Consider the following 19,300-nt stretch of genomic DNA (forward strand, 5'->3'; position numbering starts at 1 on the left):
AAGTCATTATTATCTAGAACTGCATTATTGCATGAACACACAGCTGCTTCAACACCTAAACTTTCCGAGTATATAAATAAACCAAAATATTGTTTACAATACAAGTTTACACTTTGGTTTGCATTTTCTTTAAATAAAGCATAAATTTTTAAAAAAAAGCATCTTGTAACAAATAAATACATAAATTCCTTAATTTAGGTCAAAATTATTATTTAAATCTGAATAGCATAAGTTTGAAAATGAAAGCAGACATATAGGACAAACCAAGTAATAAAATATAATGCATAGTCAAACAAAGAACACAATATCTAGATTGCTACAGTTTATAATATTTATGACTAGAGGCATAAGTCAAAAGTGAAAAGGAAATAAGGCATATTTATTGTCATGTAAGTTTCATAAAAACAGGCGTGGAGCAACTTTTAAATAAAATTTAAAAAACAATACACTTGCTAAATTTTGAAATTTGTAGGAAAATTTCTTTTTATACTTACAACAGAACCTCCATAATCAAATATTTTAGAAATTATTTTTAATAAATTTTGTTAATTTCTTTCTGTTAAAATTTTGTTAATTTCTTTCTGTTAAAATTTTGTTAATTTCTTTCTGTTAAAATTTTGTTAATTTTCAATTCTAAAAAATATGAATTCATTCTCTAACTGGAAAGAATATGAAACAATCATTTTTTCTGCAAATTAAAGCTAAAAATCTATTGCTTTTATAAACAGAAAAAAAAATCTTTGATCAAAAAGACAAGATGTTTAAATTGTTTCATTTCAACTGGGGCCTTTATTATTATTACCATTTTAACTTTGGTTTTTATTTGACACACATGTAATCGTAATTTTTCAAGGGAATGCATTAACAAACAACATACTTTGAATAGTAGTAACTGTAACTGGAATCAAAACTTTAAAAATTTAAAGTATTAATACTAAACACAGCATCAACTGATGAAAGTCTGTTGCCTCTTTTTTTACATATGTATTTTGAAGTCGTTATTTATGTATTTTTAATCAAATATAGATATATTTTATAATCTCCATAAACAGTAACAATCAGTAGTAAATAGGGAAATAAAATAAAAAATTATCAGTATAAATGATGATGAAGAAACTAGCAATGAAATCTTTGGCAAAGACAATATATATTGCTTTTTCAAAAGTAGTAGAATAAAATACGGAAATATAAGCAAATTTCTAATTCTTGTGTAAATAAATTACTGAAATAATTTCTCCCACCCAACAGCAAATCATAATTGGATGAAAAAATATAACTGTATATCATAAATATTGTAAAATTTCAAAGCTTATACAACTCAAAGCTAAGGATGGTTCATATCTTTTTTTTTCAGTTTGTTCAAATGTAAAGTTCATATATTCTGTCTAAAAAAATATTAAAATTCTTCTCAGATTAAAAAAAAATATGATAAACAATGTTTCTGCAAATTATTAAATCAAAGAAATCAATAGAAATAAAATTTCAATCTCATTAATTTTTTAAGAATTTAAGAATTTTGTCATGTGTTGAACTATAATATAATTTTAGAGAAAAAATATATTCATAAAGCAAAACATTTAAAATATTTTATAATAAAAGGATCTTTTTTTTTCTTCTGAGAAATATATGAACTTGACAACTTGACCTATGAAAATTACTGAAATAATCACAAACCATATTGGGAAAAACTAAATAGTGCAGCAAATTTTTTATTGCATCAGATGAGTTTTAACTTCACTTCCAAAGAAGTGTATTTATGATTGAAAAAAAAAAAAAATCAGTTGCAGTTTCAGTTAAATTAAAGCACCAGCTGAGATGTGACTTAGAAGCACCTGTACACAAAAATATGGAGAGCGAGAAGAGAAAGTGATTAACCAGTCAAAGGATGCAAGTCTACTTTCACCCTCTCATCACTGCTTAGCATTCCAACAGTAGGATAAAAGCCACCTTTAGGGATGCAAACTTCCTTTTGACCAACTGTTTTTCCATTGCGAGTAAAAAATACCTAAACAAATTCATAAAAACAAAATTACAGTGTTGTATTCATTATTTCATTATTCATGAAATTCTAAAAATATTTTATAGTTTACTATGAATATAGTATTATTTAAAAAAAAAATCCTCTTGGCAAGCTGAAAGACAAAGATAGATTCTTCCTCATCTAAATATTTTTGAATTCCTTTAAATTCTTAGATAAAAACATTAAAATATTACATATTGAAGGGATCATAGATAATAACTTTATTGGTATAGCCCAATTCAGCACTTATAGCAAAATAAGTATTTAACATGATCTGTGTGTTGTCACATTTAAATGAATAATTATAATAAAATATATTTAAAAGAACTAAAGCATGTACAGCTTCGGATATTTTCTAAAACTGACCGTTTTTACAGAATGTTGCCAAGAAAATATTTGTCAAGCTATTAAATTTTAGTCCATGTGCATTTAAACAATTTCAAGTTAAGGTAAGAAAACAAGCAATGAATGTTTTTATTCATTTAAATGTGATGAATACAGATCATGTTAAAAATAGTAGAAGCCTTGTATAACTAAGCAATCGCAATTATAAAAAAACTTTGTCTTAACGAGATTATAACTTGCATAATTTGATTCATTTTTCTTCATTTTCAACCATAAAGAAGCTATAAGAAAATGAAATACCCTCACTATTTCCATATCTTTTAAATCAGATATCCCATCTATTAACAAGATTTTTATTCTCTTTGCAAATATATCTCGAGGAGGTTGAAAATTATTCATGTTCTGGTGTTAATAAGATAAAATGGACAAAGCGTTATATGCATATGCAGAGAAATTTTTGAATGATGGTGGTTTGGGTTCAAGGGACCAGATCAGTAAAGATTTGGAGGAAAAAAAAAAGTGAGAATTATTATAATAGGTATTCTTCTTATAAGATATCTACCTAATATTTAAATATACAGTCCAAAACATTCCGTCACAATAATAATCCATGATTGATTAATCTTTATTTATTTTTAAAATTTGATTTTAATTATATAGCAGAAATATTTTGTTTTGTTGAATGCAAATAAGCATAAATCTAATAACTAAAACAATGAAAAGTATTGCTGTAAAATATATTTAAAAATATTTTTTTATTTTATTAAATTAAAAGAAAAAAATCAAGCAGATATAAAATTAATAATACTGAAAAGCTTAATTTTCTGAATCTTGAAGAGGTGTAAGCTATAATTTTTGTGCAAAGACATGCTTTGAAGAGAGAGAGAGAGAATCTAAAATTCGACAGATTTTTAATTAAAAATCTAAATTTTGGAAAATCCTTCATTATTGAGCACTTATTACCAAAAAGAAAATAAACCAATCCTGCTGCATCTGCAAGTGGTACATAAAATGATATATCTCACCAATAAACTGCTTTTCATGACACAATTTTTGCTACAGAATTTAGATAACAATCCAAATTTCCTAGGGAAATAAAATAAGCTACTAGTTTATTAGTTAACATTGGCTCTCTAATCCCCTAAAATAATAACCAGAAATTCTGCAATGTAAAACTACTTGACAAAACAGTAAGATGATCTTTTTCCCGAACAATGACATCAAAAAAGATTTACAATTCATAACTAAAACAAATTTCCTCAAAAAACTGTGAAAGACTGATAATGAAGCACTGTGAGCCATACAACATGGACTTTCTTCAGATAGATTGGTAGCAGTCAATTTGACTTTTTGACTTAAGAAATTCATAATTTCTACCATTCATTTTTTATTCAAATTTACTTAAATGTATTTTTTTAAAAAAAGATTTGAATGCATGTATTACTAGCAAAGCATGAAACGTTGGCATTCTATACAATACCAGATGTTTTCAGGCAAAGTAGGAAATATGAGAATTATCACATACTTTCCCTAGGCATTCTAAAGATTGATAAATGCTATTTAGGCAAAGTATAGAAAAGGTTCTGATAAGGCTATTATATAAATGATGTGCATGCAGAAATACAAATGTTATTCTGAAAAAAAAAAAAAAAATGAGAGTGCCATTAAAAAAAATTATTCAAAATACATTAATAAAAATGAAAGTTGTACAAAACAAGATTTATGCCTTTCTTATTAAGGGAAACAAAATTTTTATATAAAAAAATAAGAAATTAAAATTATACTTGTTACAACATAGTAGTCTTGACATTTAGAATTACATATCATAACATTTTTTACGCAAAGATATTTCATATTTTTGCACTTTGTTTTACAAATACATTTGACAAATTCTTGGCTGTTTCCACTGATCTGAACAATTGCAACTGACTGGAGAGGAATTTCATAGTCAGGAATATTTTATATTCTAGGGGATAATGTGAATTGTGATCATGTAGATACTTGTTTTAAAATTCCTTCAGAAGTTCCAAAATGGTAAAAAATCATCCTTTATCACACTCAATACAATCAACAATATATTCATGATATCTGAAACAAATCGGCAATGTATTTCATGATTCACCAGTTTCTCACTTGGCATTCTAAAGAATGCCTAGAAAAAGTGTGAAACATGAATCATTTTATAATTGCTGGCAAGTTTTAGGCATTATATACAATGCCTAGGCATTCCACAAAATGTCGGATTTCATATTTTGCTGATTTCATATTTTTTTCAAATATAACCTTTGCACTTTACAAATAAATGTTTTGAATTTGCAATGTCATCTTCTTTTCAACAACAATGAACTTTGAAAGTAAAGAACAATTAAGTTCATATACTTTATTTAAATCCCAAACTAAATGTATTAACTGAAGTATACAACCACTGGAAGACAAGACATGCTTTAAAAGCCTGGCACTTATTATAATTTTTATCATTATTATGTCAAAATGGCTTCTTTTGATAATTTGTTAGAAATGAAAATAAACAGCTCTTACCTGTATAGTTAATCCAGTTTCAATATTCTCTTTCTCCTTCCACCACTCCTCATCCTCCGATTCGCTGTATGATCCTGAGAAATCCTCCTCTAAATCAAGATTTACAGAAGAAGGAGCATTGCTGTCTAAGTCGCAATCATAGAAGCTCACAAAGTCTCTTGGGAATATGATGCCACAGCCCATAATGTCCCCTGAAGTCAAAAGATAAACATTTTACTCTTGTAGATGCTTACTACAAGAGTTACTGTTGATTACTGTTGAAGTATAGTAGCTTAATAATTTAAGAATGCAACTCCAGTAGATCTCAATAAAGTATTCAGCAGCAATTATATAGAATGTAATAGAAATAAGTATGCATTGTTAAACATATCTTTTTAGGAGTTGGTTTTACATAAGATTAGCAGCAGAATCCCAGCTTTCACTTTAATACAAAGTCTCCCAGAATGTGGCATAGAGCATGTTCTTAATTTATTACTATGAGCCATATTTTATATTAGCATGACATTATGCATGTAACTATCGGTATCTTATCATAATTCAAATTCTGAAAGTTTGCTGTAAACAGCTTTTACATGCTTCAAAATAAAAGGACAATTTCATACAAACCGATGAGATTTTAACTGATCAGACTCATTTGGGATCTAAAGTTAAAAGAATTGTCACAAAACATTTAGCACCAATTTAAAAACATAAAAGGAAATAATATAACTTTCATTTAACGACTCAATTCTCTCAAATTCTGAAGTGGAACCAAAGACAAATGTCTAAACAATTTTCTAGTAAGAAAATAATGAATTATAATAAATATGAGTATTTTTTTTTTTTTTTTTCAGTATGAAACACATTTTGCCATTTTACACAGAATCTTATGTGAAGTAATTGTTTCACTTAACCAATATTTTACATTATGAATAAGATTTGGGAACAAATTATGCTAATTAAGAAATGCTTATTTCAAAAAACTGAGTTTATTGTGCTGTGAAACTCCATATCCAAATAAAGTTTAATATTCAAAAAATTTTTTTCCCATAACTTTGTGATCAAATTTTTTCCCATTGTTAACTTTGCACATTTAACTTTGAACATTGACTCTACTGACTAATCTTTAATCATCCTGATATGTGAAATATGGTGATTAATTAGTCAAATTAGGCATACTTTTAGGCATTTATTTGCAACTTTTTAAAAATTAAATGTTAACAATTAGACAACAATATGCTGCATTTATAAAATCTTACAAGACTAGGTAAATAGGAGATTACCTTTTGGAATATTTTTCACATATGTTGCATCATCAATCGACAGTGTGGCATATTGTCGATTTGAGTTGATACAGACAAAAATTATTAGAAGCTAACTTCTTCTAATTGATAAAGAATGATTAACTTACTAAATGACTAACTTACCTTTATGACAACGAGGACCAAATGGATCACCTACACCACTACCAACAAAAATTTTGCCATCATCTTAAAAAGAAAAAAAAGACAGCTGTAGAATTCATTATCACAAAAAGAAATTAAACTAATTTTAAAGACATTCAAAAAATAAAAATCCTTAAAAGTAAAATTTTATATTAGAATTGTATTCATTATGGGGCAATAAAATAATCACGATGCAACAATAAAAAAATTAATAATTAATACACAAAATAAAAAGATCAATTGTTCAAATAGACACTCCTTGACTATATATTTAGATGAATTATTAATGTGTAGATTAAACTACCCAAATTTATTCACGAAAATAAAAAACTACCCATGGGTTTGAAGATTTTTTTCCTTTCTGAATCCAAACTTTTACATAGAAGTGCGAAATTCTCAAAAATGACCCCTTCTGTAGAATGGTCCATACATATTGAAGCCACATTTAAGTTACAATTCCTCATTCTTGCTTTTAATCCAAATGTGAATATATAAATTCATTTGCAAAAATTTGTTGAAAGATTCAGTAAATATTAGATTATACATATTAAGAACAGCCACCAATCGCCCTTATATATAAAACAATGCTAAATAAAATAAAATAAGCTTTTTTTTTTTTTTTTTTTTTTTTTTTGGCCACAACAGAACTTTTAGGTAATCTTTCTGTCTGAAAATTTCTGGGAAATGTTTGAAATTGCCTTGGAAGAGTTAGAATAATAATTTTACATATACAAGAAAGCATTAAAAGTTCAGTATTCTAATTATTGTGAATACAAAATGACTACCAAAAGGCATAAGTACACCAAATGCTGTAGCTGTTGAAGATTTCTAGGTACATTTAGCGATAGCTACTACAGATAGATACTTTTTTCTACCTTTTATTCCAAACTTTATAAGGAAAAATTGACAATTGATAGCATTTCCAAACTAATACCCTTTTTCCATTCATAAAATTCTCAAGGCAAATTCTAATCAAAAAATATTTTGCCATGTCTTTCTCAAAATATGATGTTCATTTCATTCCTTTTTCAAACAAATTTCAAGGGAAAACGGCCCAACAAAAAATATAAACAAATGTATTATTAACTTCTATTATTTTACCTTATAAAAAACAACAATTGGCCTTTATCTTAACTAATAATTAAATTTAAAAAATTCAAAGAAATCTAAACCAATAGAAAATTATAAAAATGTAGAAGAAACAGCTTTCATTTAAAATAATTAAAACTTTTGCCATGTAATACATAGTAATTTGACAACTTAAAAAATAAAACACAATAACTTGGTACTATTTTGCTTCTCAAACTTACCATATGTATATAAAATAGGTATTTGTGTAGCATTAAAATTACTTTTACGACTGTTTTCCCCTCATAGAATTAGCTATATAATGAAATTAATTTTGGCAAATTACACATATAGCTTGGTGCATGGTTGTTATAACATACAGGCAACAAAAATTTTGAAAACATATGATGATTATAAAAATACTTATTTCTCAAAAAACATTGCAAAATCTTTTATGGCCTGGCTTACCTGCATGATATGCTATGGAACCTTTATTCCAACCTGGATGCCTGTATTTGGGATAATCCTATAGAAAAAAAATTACTAAATTAGAATCAATACATTTATTTTGTGCACTACAATTTATTCAGAGTGTACAAATTGATAATCAATAACAAGGGTAATGCTTAAAAAATTCGCCAGTCACAATATAATAAATTTTCCTCAAAACATCACAATGGAGGAGGGGGAAGTATGCTAAGAAAATCCTTCTCATTTAAAAACTCATTCAAATGAAAGCTTAAGTAAAATCTTTTGTACTTATCATGGAAATAAGTGAGAATACTGTAACCTGAATAGTTTAAAATACCTGATTTTTTTAATATTAAAGACAATTCTTAAAGATTAAGCTATATTAAATCTCCCTAAGACTATGGGCAGTATACTTTACACAAGGTTAATCAATAATTAAACATTCATGATAAAATAACAACAATCTCTGAGATTAATGCTACCGTCTTTTAATAACTTTGTTATTTTTTTTTTGTTTTGTATTTTCTAAACAATATGATCACCTACAATGCTTTTAACAATTAAATTATTAATTTTTCTAGAGAGTAAATTGCCAACAACTAATACAGAAAAGAGTGTTGGTTTAAGTTTTCATTTAAATTTTTGATGAATCAAAAACCTACAAAAATTATAATTACTATTATCATTAAAAAACCACTTTTTTTTTTTACATTATTGGATTAAAATAGAAACAAAATATCATTCCAAATTTAAGGAATTAGATGGAACCATATGTAAAATCAGAATAGTTATTAATCTGATTGTACAAAGGTTACTACTCAAAAATTTGAAGTTTGTTTCCACACAGATCTCGTAAAGAAATTTGAACAAGATATTAATATTTTTTTTTGTTTCTATTCTTTTTAATACACTAATAATCATGATACTTGTAATCTAATTAAATTTAATAGAGACAGAAAAAAATTCTAATAAATAAGAAAGCCTGCTCGAATTTTTTTTACTAAGAATAACTATAGTCATTGAAGTAGTAATTAACTACCAGTTGTATAAAAATTAAATTTAAACTATGATTCAATTATCATATAAGCAAGCAGCTATTTTATGTATAAGTATTATTAATATTTTAATAAAAAAATATTTATAAATTATTAATTAAAAATCCCATGCAGGATAGAGTCCTGACTAACAACTTATTGACAGGCAGTTATATTAACACTGATCTGCTGCAGGCCAACTCGTAAGTATATAGGCAATGTTGAAATCTTGTAGATTATTTTCTAGAATTGGCTGGTTATTGCACTTTGATATTTTAAGGAAAGAGTACCATAAAGTAAATTATTAATATACAAGTCTCATACCAAACTGAATTTCCCAACGAGTACCTCTTAATAATTTAGTAATGCAGAACACTTTTGCATCTTAATCATATCTAAAAGATTTTGCAATTAATAATACTTAATCAAAATCCATATGCTCTAGTACTTTAATAATATGCAATTTCAAACAATTATACTATAATATCTTGAAATAAAAACTGAATAAAATATTTATTATGTTTCTTTTTCAGTGTGAGAATAATTTGCAAATACCATTTCCCAAATATAGAATTCTATTATTGCTTTTAGTAAAACAAATATTATTAACTCCTCATACTTTGATAGTTCTTACAATGCAGAAATCATGGATAAAAAATTAACTAAATATTTTAAATTATTTCTTACTTTTCTAGCTAATCCTATAGCTATATAACAATTTTCTCCAGGGTCTAAAATTTCAATTTCAAAATAATGATGCGTTGTATCTAATGGATATTTGGCTTGAGCTAATCCAACATCAATGATGCTTTTTCCTCGTCCCGAGTATTCTAAAATCTGGGGGGAAAAATATTTATATTAAAATAGTTTATATATTTTTCTTTTTTTAATGTTATTATAAATTTTAATACAAGTACAATAGTTATTCTAATTTTACTGATTCTCTCCCCCTCCCCAATATTTAACTTGTGTTCCTTACAACTTTGGGCAATAATATGGCACATTTTTTCTTTTCTTTTTGCAATTAGGATTTTTTAAAAATATTCTTTCTTTTTATCATAACAATGAATTAAACATATTTAAGTATATCATATTTTTAAAATCTTTTGAGGTACAATTAAATTATCTGTAGATCTTACAATCTGATTGAAGAATAGTATTGAACCAAAAACATTTTTAATATTCCCCAGATTCTTAAATTAGCATTTTCAAAGTTGTAAATATATTTAATTACATAAAACTGAAATTAATTAGCAGGTCCTGTTTTAAGAGGCACAAAAATATGATCTGAAATGTCAAAATCCATTTTTCAGTTGTGTGTGTTGTTTTTAACACTCAGAAGTACAGCTTTTATATGTAACTTGTATGAATTCTATATTCACATACTTTTCATAAGAAAAAGAAATTAGCAAAATTACTTCATTAACCAGAATTGAGATTTACCGTTCCATTGAGTTTTATGTCATGTAACCTGGACCATTCTTCTTCATTACTGTCTATGCACATTGACATATCTTCTTCTGGCATCCACCGCATGTCTAATGAGAGTCGTACTTCTTCCCCAGTGGAATGAAAACCAACAGCAGGGTATAGAGCACCCGTAGTATTTGAACAAATGGTAGAACCAAACTGAAAAAACAAAAACAAAAAGCAAACATTATTTAAATGTATACAAAAACGGATCTACATAAGAGTCCATCGCATGAAAACACAATGTATCTTTACATTAAATTAGATTACATTAGCATATTATATTAAATTAGATTGTTTAGTGCGATTGCCAAGTCAATCTATTTATTTAAACCATAAAAGAGTTTTAATATTGATATGACCATTATAAGAGGCTGTTAGGTTAGCTAATTATGTAATAACTTAAGACAGAAGGACCCTTAAGTAGGGACTGAATAAATTGACCGACTTGGTATTACATGGATCTCACAACTTTTTACGATAGAAGGATTGAGTTGCGAGACTTGGCTTTTTTTACAAGTTATGTTTTTGATGGCATCTCATTTCTTTTTGTAGATAGTCCTTTTCTTATTTTTGTATGTAGTCTTCCTCTTTTTCTTTTCCGGTACTACTTCTTGAGCTTCAGCTACAATTTTTCTCAAAACCCCTGTCTCTATGGGTTTTTCTCGTAAGCTTTGATGTTACAATTTTTGACAAGTCTGGACGGTAAATGCTTCTTAGTCTGTTGTATTCACAAATTGAGGATTCCTGCACTTTAAAACTTCCAAAGTCGACATTAATTAGATGCAAGCCCTCCAGACTTGTAACTCTCAAAAGTGCCACGTAAGCGTCACCGGATGTGAACACTGCGGAACCGATATCCATCAGTGCATTATTTAGACCTAGGCCCTGACTTTTGTATATAGTTATAGCATAGGCTATACGTATCATACTTTGAAGATCAGTTTGCTTTTCTTCTACCAGATTGATTCTCTGAAAAAACACCCATTGCGTTTGCAGCTTCCACAACTTCAAATTGAATTATTTCAAATTAGATATTCAAAATCCCAGTGCGAATTATTTCAAATTCCAAGTGCGAATAGTGTCAACATACGAAAGACCGTTTTACAGTAATCTGTATTGGATACTGTTGGAAGCCGAGCCAGTGATTCCAGAGCTTGGTGATAAACTTGGCGGCCATTTGGCAACTTGGCGACGCATTTGCCAACAAAATGGATAATGCTCAAAACTTCGAGAAATTTATCGATCCGCCCATTATTACACGCATATTTTAGTTTTTCCTTGATTTATATACTAAACACTAATTGCATTCTAAATTTGAAGCTTCTATGTCTGCTAGAAGTGCCTTAGAGTTCTGATGATCGATCAGTCAGTCAGTCAGTCAGTCAGTGACAAAATTCACAAACTTTGACTAGTTATAATTCTTAAACTAATGGTTCAAATTTAATGAAATTTGAAATATGCCGTGTTTATATAATGACTGTTTGGTTACTGAAAATTCAGGCTTCTAGTTTTATCCACAACGAAGTTATAGGGGGTCGAAAATGGTCTGAACTGCTTCGAGAAAAGGATGGTACGGCCGTGCTGCTTGTTTTTGCTCGACTTGGCGGGGGCACTGCCGTGCAACCAGATAAATTAATAAAAATATTACATTTTTATCACAATTTTTTTTATGACAGAAAAACAATTTACAGCTCAATCTGATATAAGATAGGAAATACATTAAAGAATCAATAATTATTTCATACCTCTTTTCCGTTATTTGTGAAGAAAACCACACAGTAATTCTGTTTATTGTTTTGTGAAGCAGAAGAATCCAATTTAATACCAACTCCTATGTGGTCACCAGCTTCACACATAGGACCAAATGCTACACCTTTAGGAGCGTCCCTGTACAGACTGTGAATAAAAAAGATAAAAATAGAAATATTTACTAAATTAGTGAATTTAGTTTTAAAATCAATATACATATGAAATTATAAAAATACCACATTAATATTTGATTCATTAGTGTAAAGGAATTAATACATTCAGTAATGTTTCCTGTAAGAAAATAAACAGTTACCTCATCATCAAAACTTGCAATTAAAATTATAAAAAGTACTATACATAAAATTCAAGATATTTAAAATGCTTTTGATAAGTGCAAAATTAGCATATATTTAACAAGAAATGTAATGTAAGAAATTAGCATTAAAAGCTATTTTCTAAGGATATAATTGTTTTTTAGCTGCTGAAGTAGCTTTTTTGAATCCAGCATCTTAAAGATTTTCCTCGTCTCTGAAGAGAATTCTTTGAAATTAAACAACTTTCATTATAAATACAGTGCTTTATTATACAAAATACAGATAGATTTTATTAATTCATCAATTATTTCTAAATACAAAATAACAATACTCATAATTATTTAATAGTAAGGTGAAAACTTTTACTATATAATTAAACTTGGATTTTCTTTGACTGCTGTTAATTGTGATTATTTAAGCTCTCTTAGTAACTAGAAAACTAAATATTGAACTACTTTACTAAATGACTAACTATTTAATCATACTAAATTATATAAGCAGTGACAGGAAATTAGGTCCTCTAAGCTTGCATAGCTTAAAATTTCTTACAGGGTTTTGTAAAGATTAAAATTTGCACTAACTATAAAATCGCAACATTTACTATGGTTACAAAATGCTGACTTAAAACAATATGGATACATCAAATATTTATATAAATTACACAAAATTTGTCAAAATAAAAGTGAAGATGACTCCTCTCATTGTAAAGTTACATTGCATTTCTCTAAATATAATTGATGATTTAATCAAAATTAGATGTTTCGATTAATAATTTTGAATATATTACAAAATGCATTCAACCTCTTAAGAACTTTTGATTCATATATTTTTATAAGAAGGTATTTCATTTTAGATGCACTTTTGCAAACACTAATAAATAATGTCTGAAAAATGCTTAGTTATCATAGTGTAAAATTTAAAAATAAATATTAATTCACCTTCCGTCTCCTACGTGATACCCAACAGAATCTGGAATCCAACCAGGATACTGATCAAGAGGATGTTTAGCAGATACAAGACCAACGACAATGTTGTTTTCCACACCAGGATCAACAATTTCTATTTCAAAATAATTGCGTTCTGGAGTTAATGGTTCTGCAGCTACATACATTCCAACATTTCCAAACTCATCAGGAGCATAGCTACAAAAAATAATAGTTATGAAATTAATAATAAAAATTTTAAAATGCATTTTAATTAATGTTCTAAAATACAAACCTATATATATATATATACACACACAGAGGTGCAGCAAAAAAACTTGGACAAAGTTATTACATCATAGAATCTGCCACTTCAATTATAACATATTTTATAATGTATCTTTTAGTTTATGTACCAATTTTGGCTTTTTTACAATGCCAAGCAAAAGATATGCTATTTTATTGGAAAACGAACAGTATGAAGTTGTTCATTTGCTTAATGTGCCTTGGCAAACAGTGTCTGATGCAGTATATCATTTCTAAGAGCTTGGCAATTATGATCAACATCCAGGAAGTGAACGAAAACATATGGCAAGTACTTTCAGTAGCCGTAATGTTATAAAAAAGCATGTTCAAAGAAATTCGAGGGTTTCCAATGAGAAAGATTGCTCATTAACTGGGAATAAGGGACCAATCAGTGGAACGAATGACAAAAACAGAGCTTGGACTAAAGCCTTACAAGGTCCAAAAAATTCGTGCAGATCCAAGGACGCCAAAAAGTTTTGAAACAGGCGGCAAATCAACACTGAACAAGATTCCTTTTCACTAATGAGAAGATCTTTACCATTTAAAAGATTGTAACTCTTAGATCTAGCCTGTAGATGTTCCAAGCACTTCAGCAAGTGTTGAACATGGCAAAAATTCAAAGTCAATCATGATCTGGGGTGTAATTTGTGCAAGCGGTAAAATATCTCTGGTTTTTGTGGATGAGAGCATTAAAATAAATAAAAAAGTCTACCAGTCAGACATTCTAAAAGCTGTTGTATTTCCGTAGGCCAAAATGCATTTCGGAAATGTAAACTAGACGTTTCAACAAGACTCTACACCATCTCACAAGGCTGTAAAGATAAAAGAGTGGTACAAGGTGCATTTTCCAGATATGATATCATTTGAAAAGTGGGCATAATGCTCGCCAAATATCAATCCCATGAATAAAGTGTATGATCCATTTTGGTGTCTACAGCTTGCACTAAAACATAAGAAGTTTGGACTCTCTAAATCAATGGCTTCAGTGAGAATGAGATAGACTAAAAGTAGAAGATTTGCGGCCCATTGCTGAAAATTTCAATAAACATTTGCACCCCTGCATCATTGCAAAGGGTGCCCACTTTGAAACATTAAATTTATTAGTAAAAATCTACTCTTACTATTATTTGTTATATTTTGTTAATTTATTTTTAATCAAGCTGTATTAAAAAAATTTTGTCCAGGAATTCCGCCGCACCCTGTATATATATATATATATATACAGATTTCTTATTAAGCATAGGTAAAATGTACATTATGTATTTTCTGGATTTTTTTATGAATATGCAAAATCAGGCTGAATTTGTTTATCATTATATGGTAACAGCTCGCATGTACGGATTGCTCACATGCAAATGGAAGTGTTAAAGAATCATCCATAAAGAAATCCAGGCTGTATGAATGAAACAGAGGTAAAAATGTTTTTATGTACAGAGCAAAGTATCCAAATTACTACAACATTATCAATTTTTGTCTTCAATTAATTTTACCACTTTTAACTAAAGCCAACCACTCAGAAGGCTCTGTAATTATTACTCTAATATACTTTTTTAAAAACACGATAAAAATAATAATGGTATCTTTTTTCTAATAAGATGTAATTGATCAAAGTTAAAACCATGGCTGAATAAATTTCATTAATACACGTCATCTTTCGCAATTATTTCAATGTTATTAACATTATATCAGTCAACACTGATGAAATCAAAACAAGGAGAAAATAGTAATAAATTCAATTTTAAATATCTCTTATTTTTCCTTCTTAACATTTACATATATTTCTCTCTGTCCAGAAAATTTTAATTTTAGAAATTGACAATTTTTTAGTAATTGATGAAAAATAACATTTGCAATTTAAATTTATTAGTAGTAATAAAGGCATTTATAATTTCTTACTGCCAGAAATGCATTACTACAAAGCAAGTAAGCAAAGTGACATGGTATCATATGATGACCCCAAAAGAATTACAGTATGATTGTTGGGGGTAAGAAAGAAAAACGAAAAGTGATATAAACTCCACAATATATATATATATATATATATATATATATATATATATATATATATATATATATATATATACACACACACACATGTGTATAAAAGGTGTACTTACAAGCAAAATTGTAAAAAATGTGATGAAATGATAAAAACATTCTAATCAGATTTAAATTCCAATCAAGTTTATAATATATTTAAAATCCTAATAAATGTCTAAATAGTTTTTCTTCCAATTCTTACCTAAATTATTGCAGTGATTAAGTTTTAAAAATGCAATTTTACATTGCTTTCAGCAAATCCAGTTTTAAAGTTTTGGCATCCATATTTTCCTGAGTTAAATTTCCTTTTTAGAATAATAATAAAATTGTGTTTTTTAAAGTCAGTTATTTGCCATTTTCTATTTTATTTGAAACATATATTTTCAAATACATTGCTAAAAATATCACAATCTTAGGATAATATTTTCTGTAATTCATAATTATGTTTCTCACTCAAATAAAATTGAAATTTAATTAAAATCAATTAATTAACAATTAAGTTCGAAAATTCTGAAATATCACATTCATTACAAGGGACATATAACTTTACAAAATTTCAGAACCTTAGTATATTATTGAGTATAAAAAAATTTATTAAAAAATTTCATGTTTAAAAATATGAAATAAGGCAAGTCAGATACAAATTTGTTAAAAAAGTTGTCATAATACAAACGTAACGTTTCTAAAGTTGTATCAAAAGATTACCTTATGAGATCTCCATCGATAGCTACCCGTTCCTGACGCACTTGTTTCATATGTTCACATAATCTTTCAAATAGAGCTCTTCCATATAAGCGGGAAGTGTGACGCTGAAGAACACCGTCCATCTGTCGTACCAAAAAGCAGCACATTTAATCAAATAAAATTTTAAAGGAAACATCTATAAATCTGCATAATATTTGAACCACGTAATCCCAAACATTTATATCTGATCTTCAAGACATGAGGAAAAAGATAAAATTTACCCACATAATTTTTGGAAATAGGAGAAAGCAAAAACATATTTAGCAAGTTTGCAAACATTCCATAAGTTTTCCTTTCAGAAATTTCAATTTAACATTTAGCTAAAGAGCTGTTATTTTAGGAAGATTCACATGCTAGATAATCACAAGTCAATAGTATAAATTAAAAAAAAAACTGAATTAAAAATTCATATAAAAATTAAATTTACAGTAAATAATCATAAAGAGTAAACTTACCAATTTTAGATAACTCTTCAAGTTTGAATCCTAAAAATTTATTTAGGCAGAATTAGGAATGAAAGCAATCAATACAAATACATTAATAATACACATTAACATATATATATATATATATATATATATATATATATATATATATATATATATATATATATATATATATATATGGGACTTGCAAAATAAAGAAATCGGCACTTTTTTTGTTACTTCAAAACTATTTTTACAATACCTGGCATCCATAAATAATATATAAGTAAAAAAATAAAGTATACATAATAGTCAAGGTACATACTTGAGATCTTTATATTGTGTAATAATTGTACACTAACATAAGAATCTCAACTCTTGTTGCAAAATTAGAGGAAAAAAGATTTTAATATTGGTTAAAATTATTTCCAAAGTCGAACCATTTTTTAAGAACAATAACTTACAGCCGATAAGGGAGTTCATTTATCTCGTTGGTAACTGCCCTCCAATCCAAACAATAATAAGCTTTCAGTTACTAGCATAACTAATAATTATAACTTCCCAGCAAACAATTACCCTCCCTAGAGTATGACAGATATGTTCAGTTAGATTTAGAATACAAGATTTAATTTTGCCAATCTATCAGAGAAATATTCTTTTTCACTTTTCAGATAATCTTAAAGTAGACAAACTTTTCATGGGTGAGAGTTATCTGCACTAATGAAGAAAGCCTTAAAATTTAATACAGAGTTTTAAACACAGATTACCACATGATATATAGTTTATATTCCTCTTCTTAATTAAATAGACAATAGATAAAGAAAAAGATCAACAAAGCATCAGCATTGGATTAGTTTTCAGTGAAACCAGTTAATGATCCTTTAAAAAAAATACTGTAACAATTTGTACAGGAAAGAAAAAATAACTTTTTAAAAAACATAATACAAATGGAATTTATTATCTGAAAATGCAAAAAAAAAAAAAAAAAAAAAAAAATTGCAGGCCTTAGCCAAATGGAAAAAGTCATTAAAGAAACAAAATGCATTTGTTTTCATAACAGAAAATTCTACAAAGTTCTTTGTTAACCCTATATTTTGTATGTTCTTTTAAAGGATACATAAAATATGTTATGAATATACAAAAATTTTTTAAAAAAATGTTGATAAAGATGAATAAAAAGTATTAAATATACAGTTCATTCTTGAATTCAGAAACCCTCTGCACTTTTGCACATGTTAGAAGATTTAATTTGGTTAAAAAAGGAATGAGAGTGAAGAAGAAAATGTTCACATTAAGCAATGGAGTAAATAATTTGTTGAAGTCACAGACATAATAACCACTCATCTACTGCATACCATCCCTTAGAAAAGTATAATCATTGAAAGGTAGGAAAGAAAATCATTCAGAATCCATAAAAGAACAATATCTATGCATATTTGAATTTTTAAATGGAGGTAAAAAAGGCAATAAAATTTTTTTTTATCTTAATATTTATAGTATATGTAGTATTCATCCCAAATCAATCCAATGTATATTGCACCAATAATGAAACAATTCATAAAATTAAATAATTGATGCATTGAAGAATTTCTTCATTTTAAAAGTAACAAATACATATTTTTAAATAGGCCTGGATTTGCCTTTTAATTACTGTCACATTTATGGAGGGGGGAAAAAAATACCATTTGATTTGTTAATAAAGGTGGCAATAGATTTTTTTTAAAAATTTCTCATATGTAAAAGTAAATGACAACATGTGGAATACAAATACAATAATAATGTTAAGCTATTTCATAGGCTCTATGAAAAAATCTTTTAAAAATTATATAAGACTGTTGATTTTGTAAACATTATCTTCAAAAAACAGAAAGAATAAACGATATAAACAAAACCGAAACGGCTTTTTTTTTTTATTGCACAGCATCTATAATGTAAACAGAAGCTCAGGCTTGTAAACCCGGCATTTGAAGAATAGCGTACAATTTTACATTTTATCTACTTTAGTCGAATCTTAGCAAAAATAAAACACTCCGTAGAATTTTAATACATTCTCTGCTAAAGGAAATTATATTAAACATGACTTTTATACTTACGTTTAACAGTGATATAATCAATATAACATCTTACGAAAAATATAATGTTATTAGAATATTATTGTTGACAACGTGATGGCAATTTTATCACGTTCGACTATCACTAATCTGCTATAGTAAACTACTGATTAAATAGCATCAGCTTAGTAGCTATATTTTAAATCTTAACCTGATAAACATTTTCGATTACACTTGCGCAAGCAGAATCCCTCACGAGGAAAAAGAATGTGTTTTGCAATTTAATATCAATATATTTTTTTTTATTTGAATGTCATCGTAAAACGATTACGATTATACAGCTCCAGAGCAAAAATTGCATTTTTTTCATCAGCA

The 19,300-nt window shown here is 27.4% G+C and overlaps 1 protein-coding gene across 2 annotated transcripts; it reads right to left on the reverse strand.

The window, feature by feature from the left end:
• Positions 1-629: 629 nt before the first annotated feature.
• Positions 630-19,204, reverse strand: LOC129988364 (SPRY domain-containing protein 3-like). 2 transcript variants are annotated; one of them, XM_056096572.1, is made up of 11 exons: positions 18,968-19,201; positions 16,905-16,934; positions 16,411-16,532; positions 13,375-13,578; positions 12,119-12,269; positions 10,344-10,529; positions 9,588-9,737; positions 7,864-7,921; positions 6,310-6,372; positions 4,904-5,094; positions 633-2,005 (listed from the first exon to the last, which is right to left on the reverse strand). In XM_056096572.1, exons 3-11 carry the CDS (start codon positions 16,530-16,532, stop codon positions 1,871-1,873), a joined length of 1,260 nt encoding a protein of 419 aa, XP_055952547.1. In that variant the 5' UTR covers positions 16,905-16,934; positions 18,968-19,201; the 3' UTR covers positions 633-1,870. The 2 variants fall into 2 exon arrangements, with proteins under 2 accessions (XP_055952548.1, XP_055952547.1); XM_056096573.1 differs by lacking the exon at positions 9,588-9,737 and having other exon boundaries at positions 630-2,005; positions 18,968-19,204.
• Between the last annotated feature and the right edge of the window lie 96 nt (positions 19,205-19,300).

The sequence above is a fragment of the Argiope bruennichi genome, chromosome 10 (genome assembly GCF_947563725.1).
Source record: "Argiope bruennichi chromosome 10, qqArgBrue1.1, whole genome shotgun sequence".
In the NCBI taxonomy this organism is placed as follows: Eukaryota; Metazoa; Arthropoda; class Arachnida; order Araneae; family Araneidae; genus Argiope; species Argiope bruennichi.

Excerpts from the sequence above, each read along its gene's own strand:
- LOC129988364 (XM_056096572.1), bottom strand. The coding sequence starts at position 16,532 with ATGGACGGTGTTCTTCAGCGTCACACTTCCCGCTTATATGGAAGAGCT. Across the intron at positions 13,579-16,410 it reads ATCGATGGAGATCTCATAAG|CTATGCTCCTGATGAGTTTG; the intron begins GTAATCTTTTGA and ends TATTTTTTGTAG. Across the intron at positions 10,530-12,118 it reads TCACAAATAACGGAAAAGAG|TTTGGTTCTACCATTTGTTC; the intron begins GTATGAAATAAT and ends TTGTTTTTTCAG.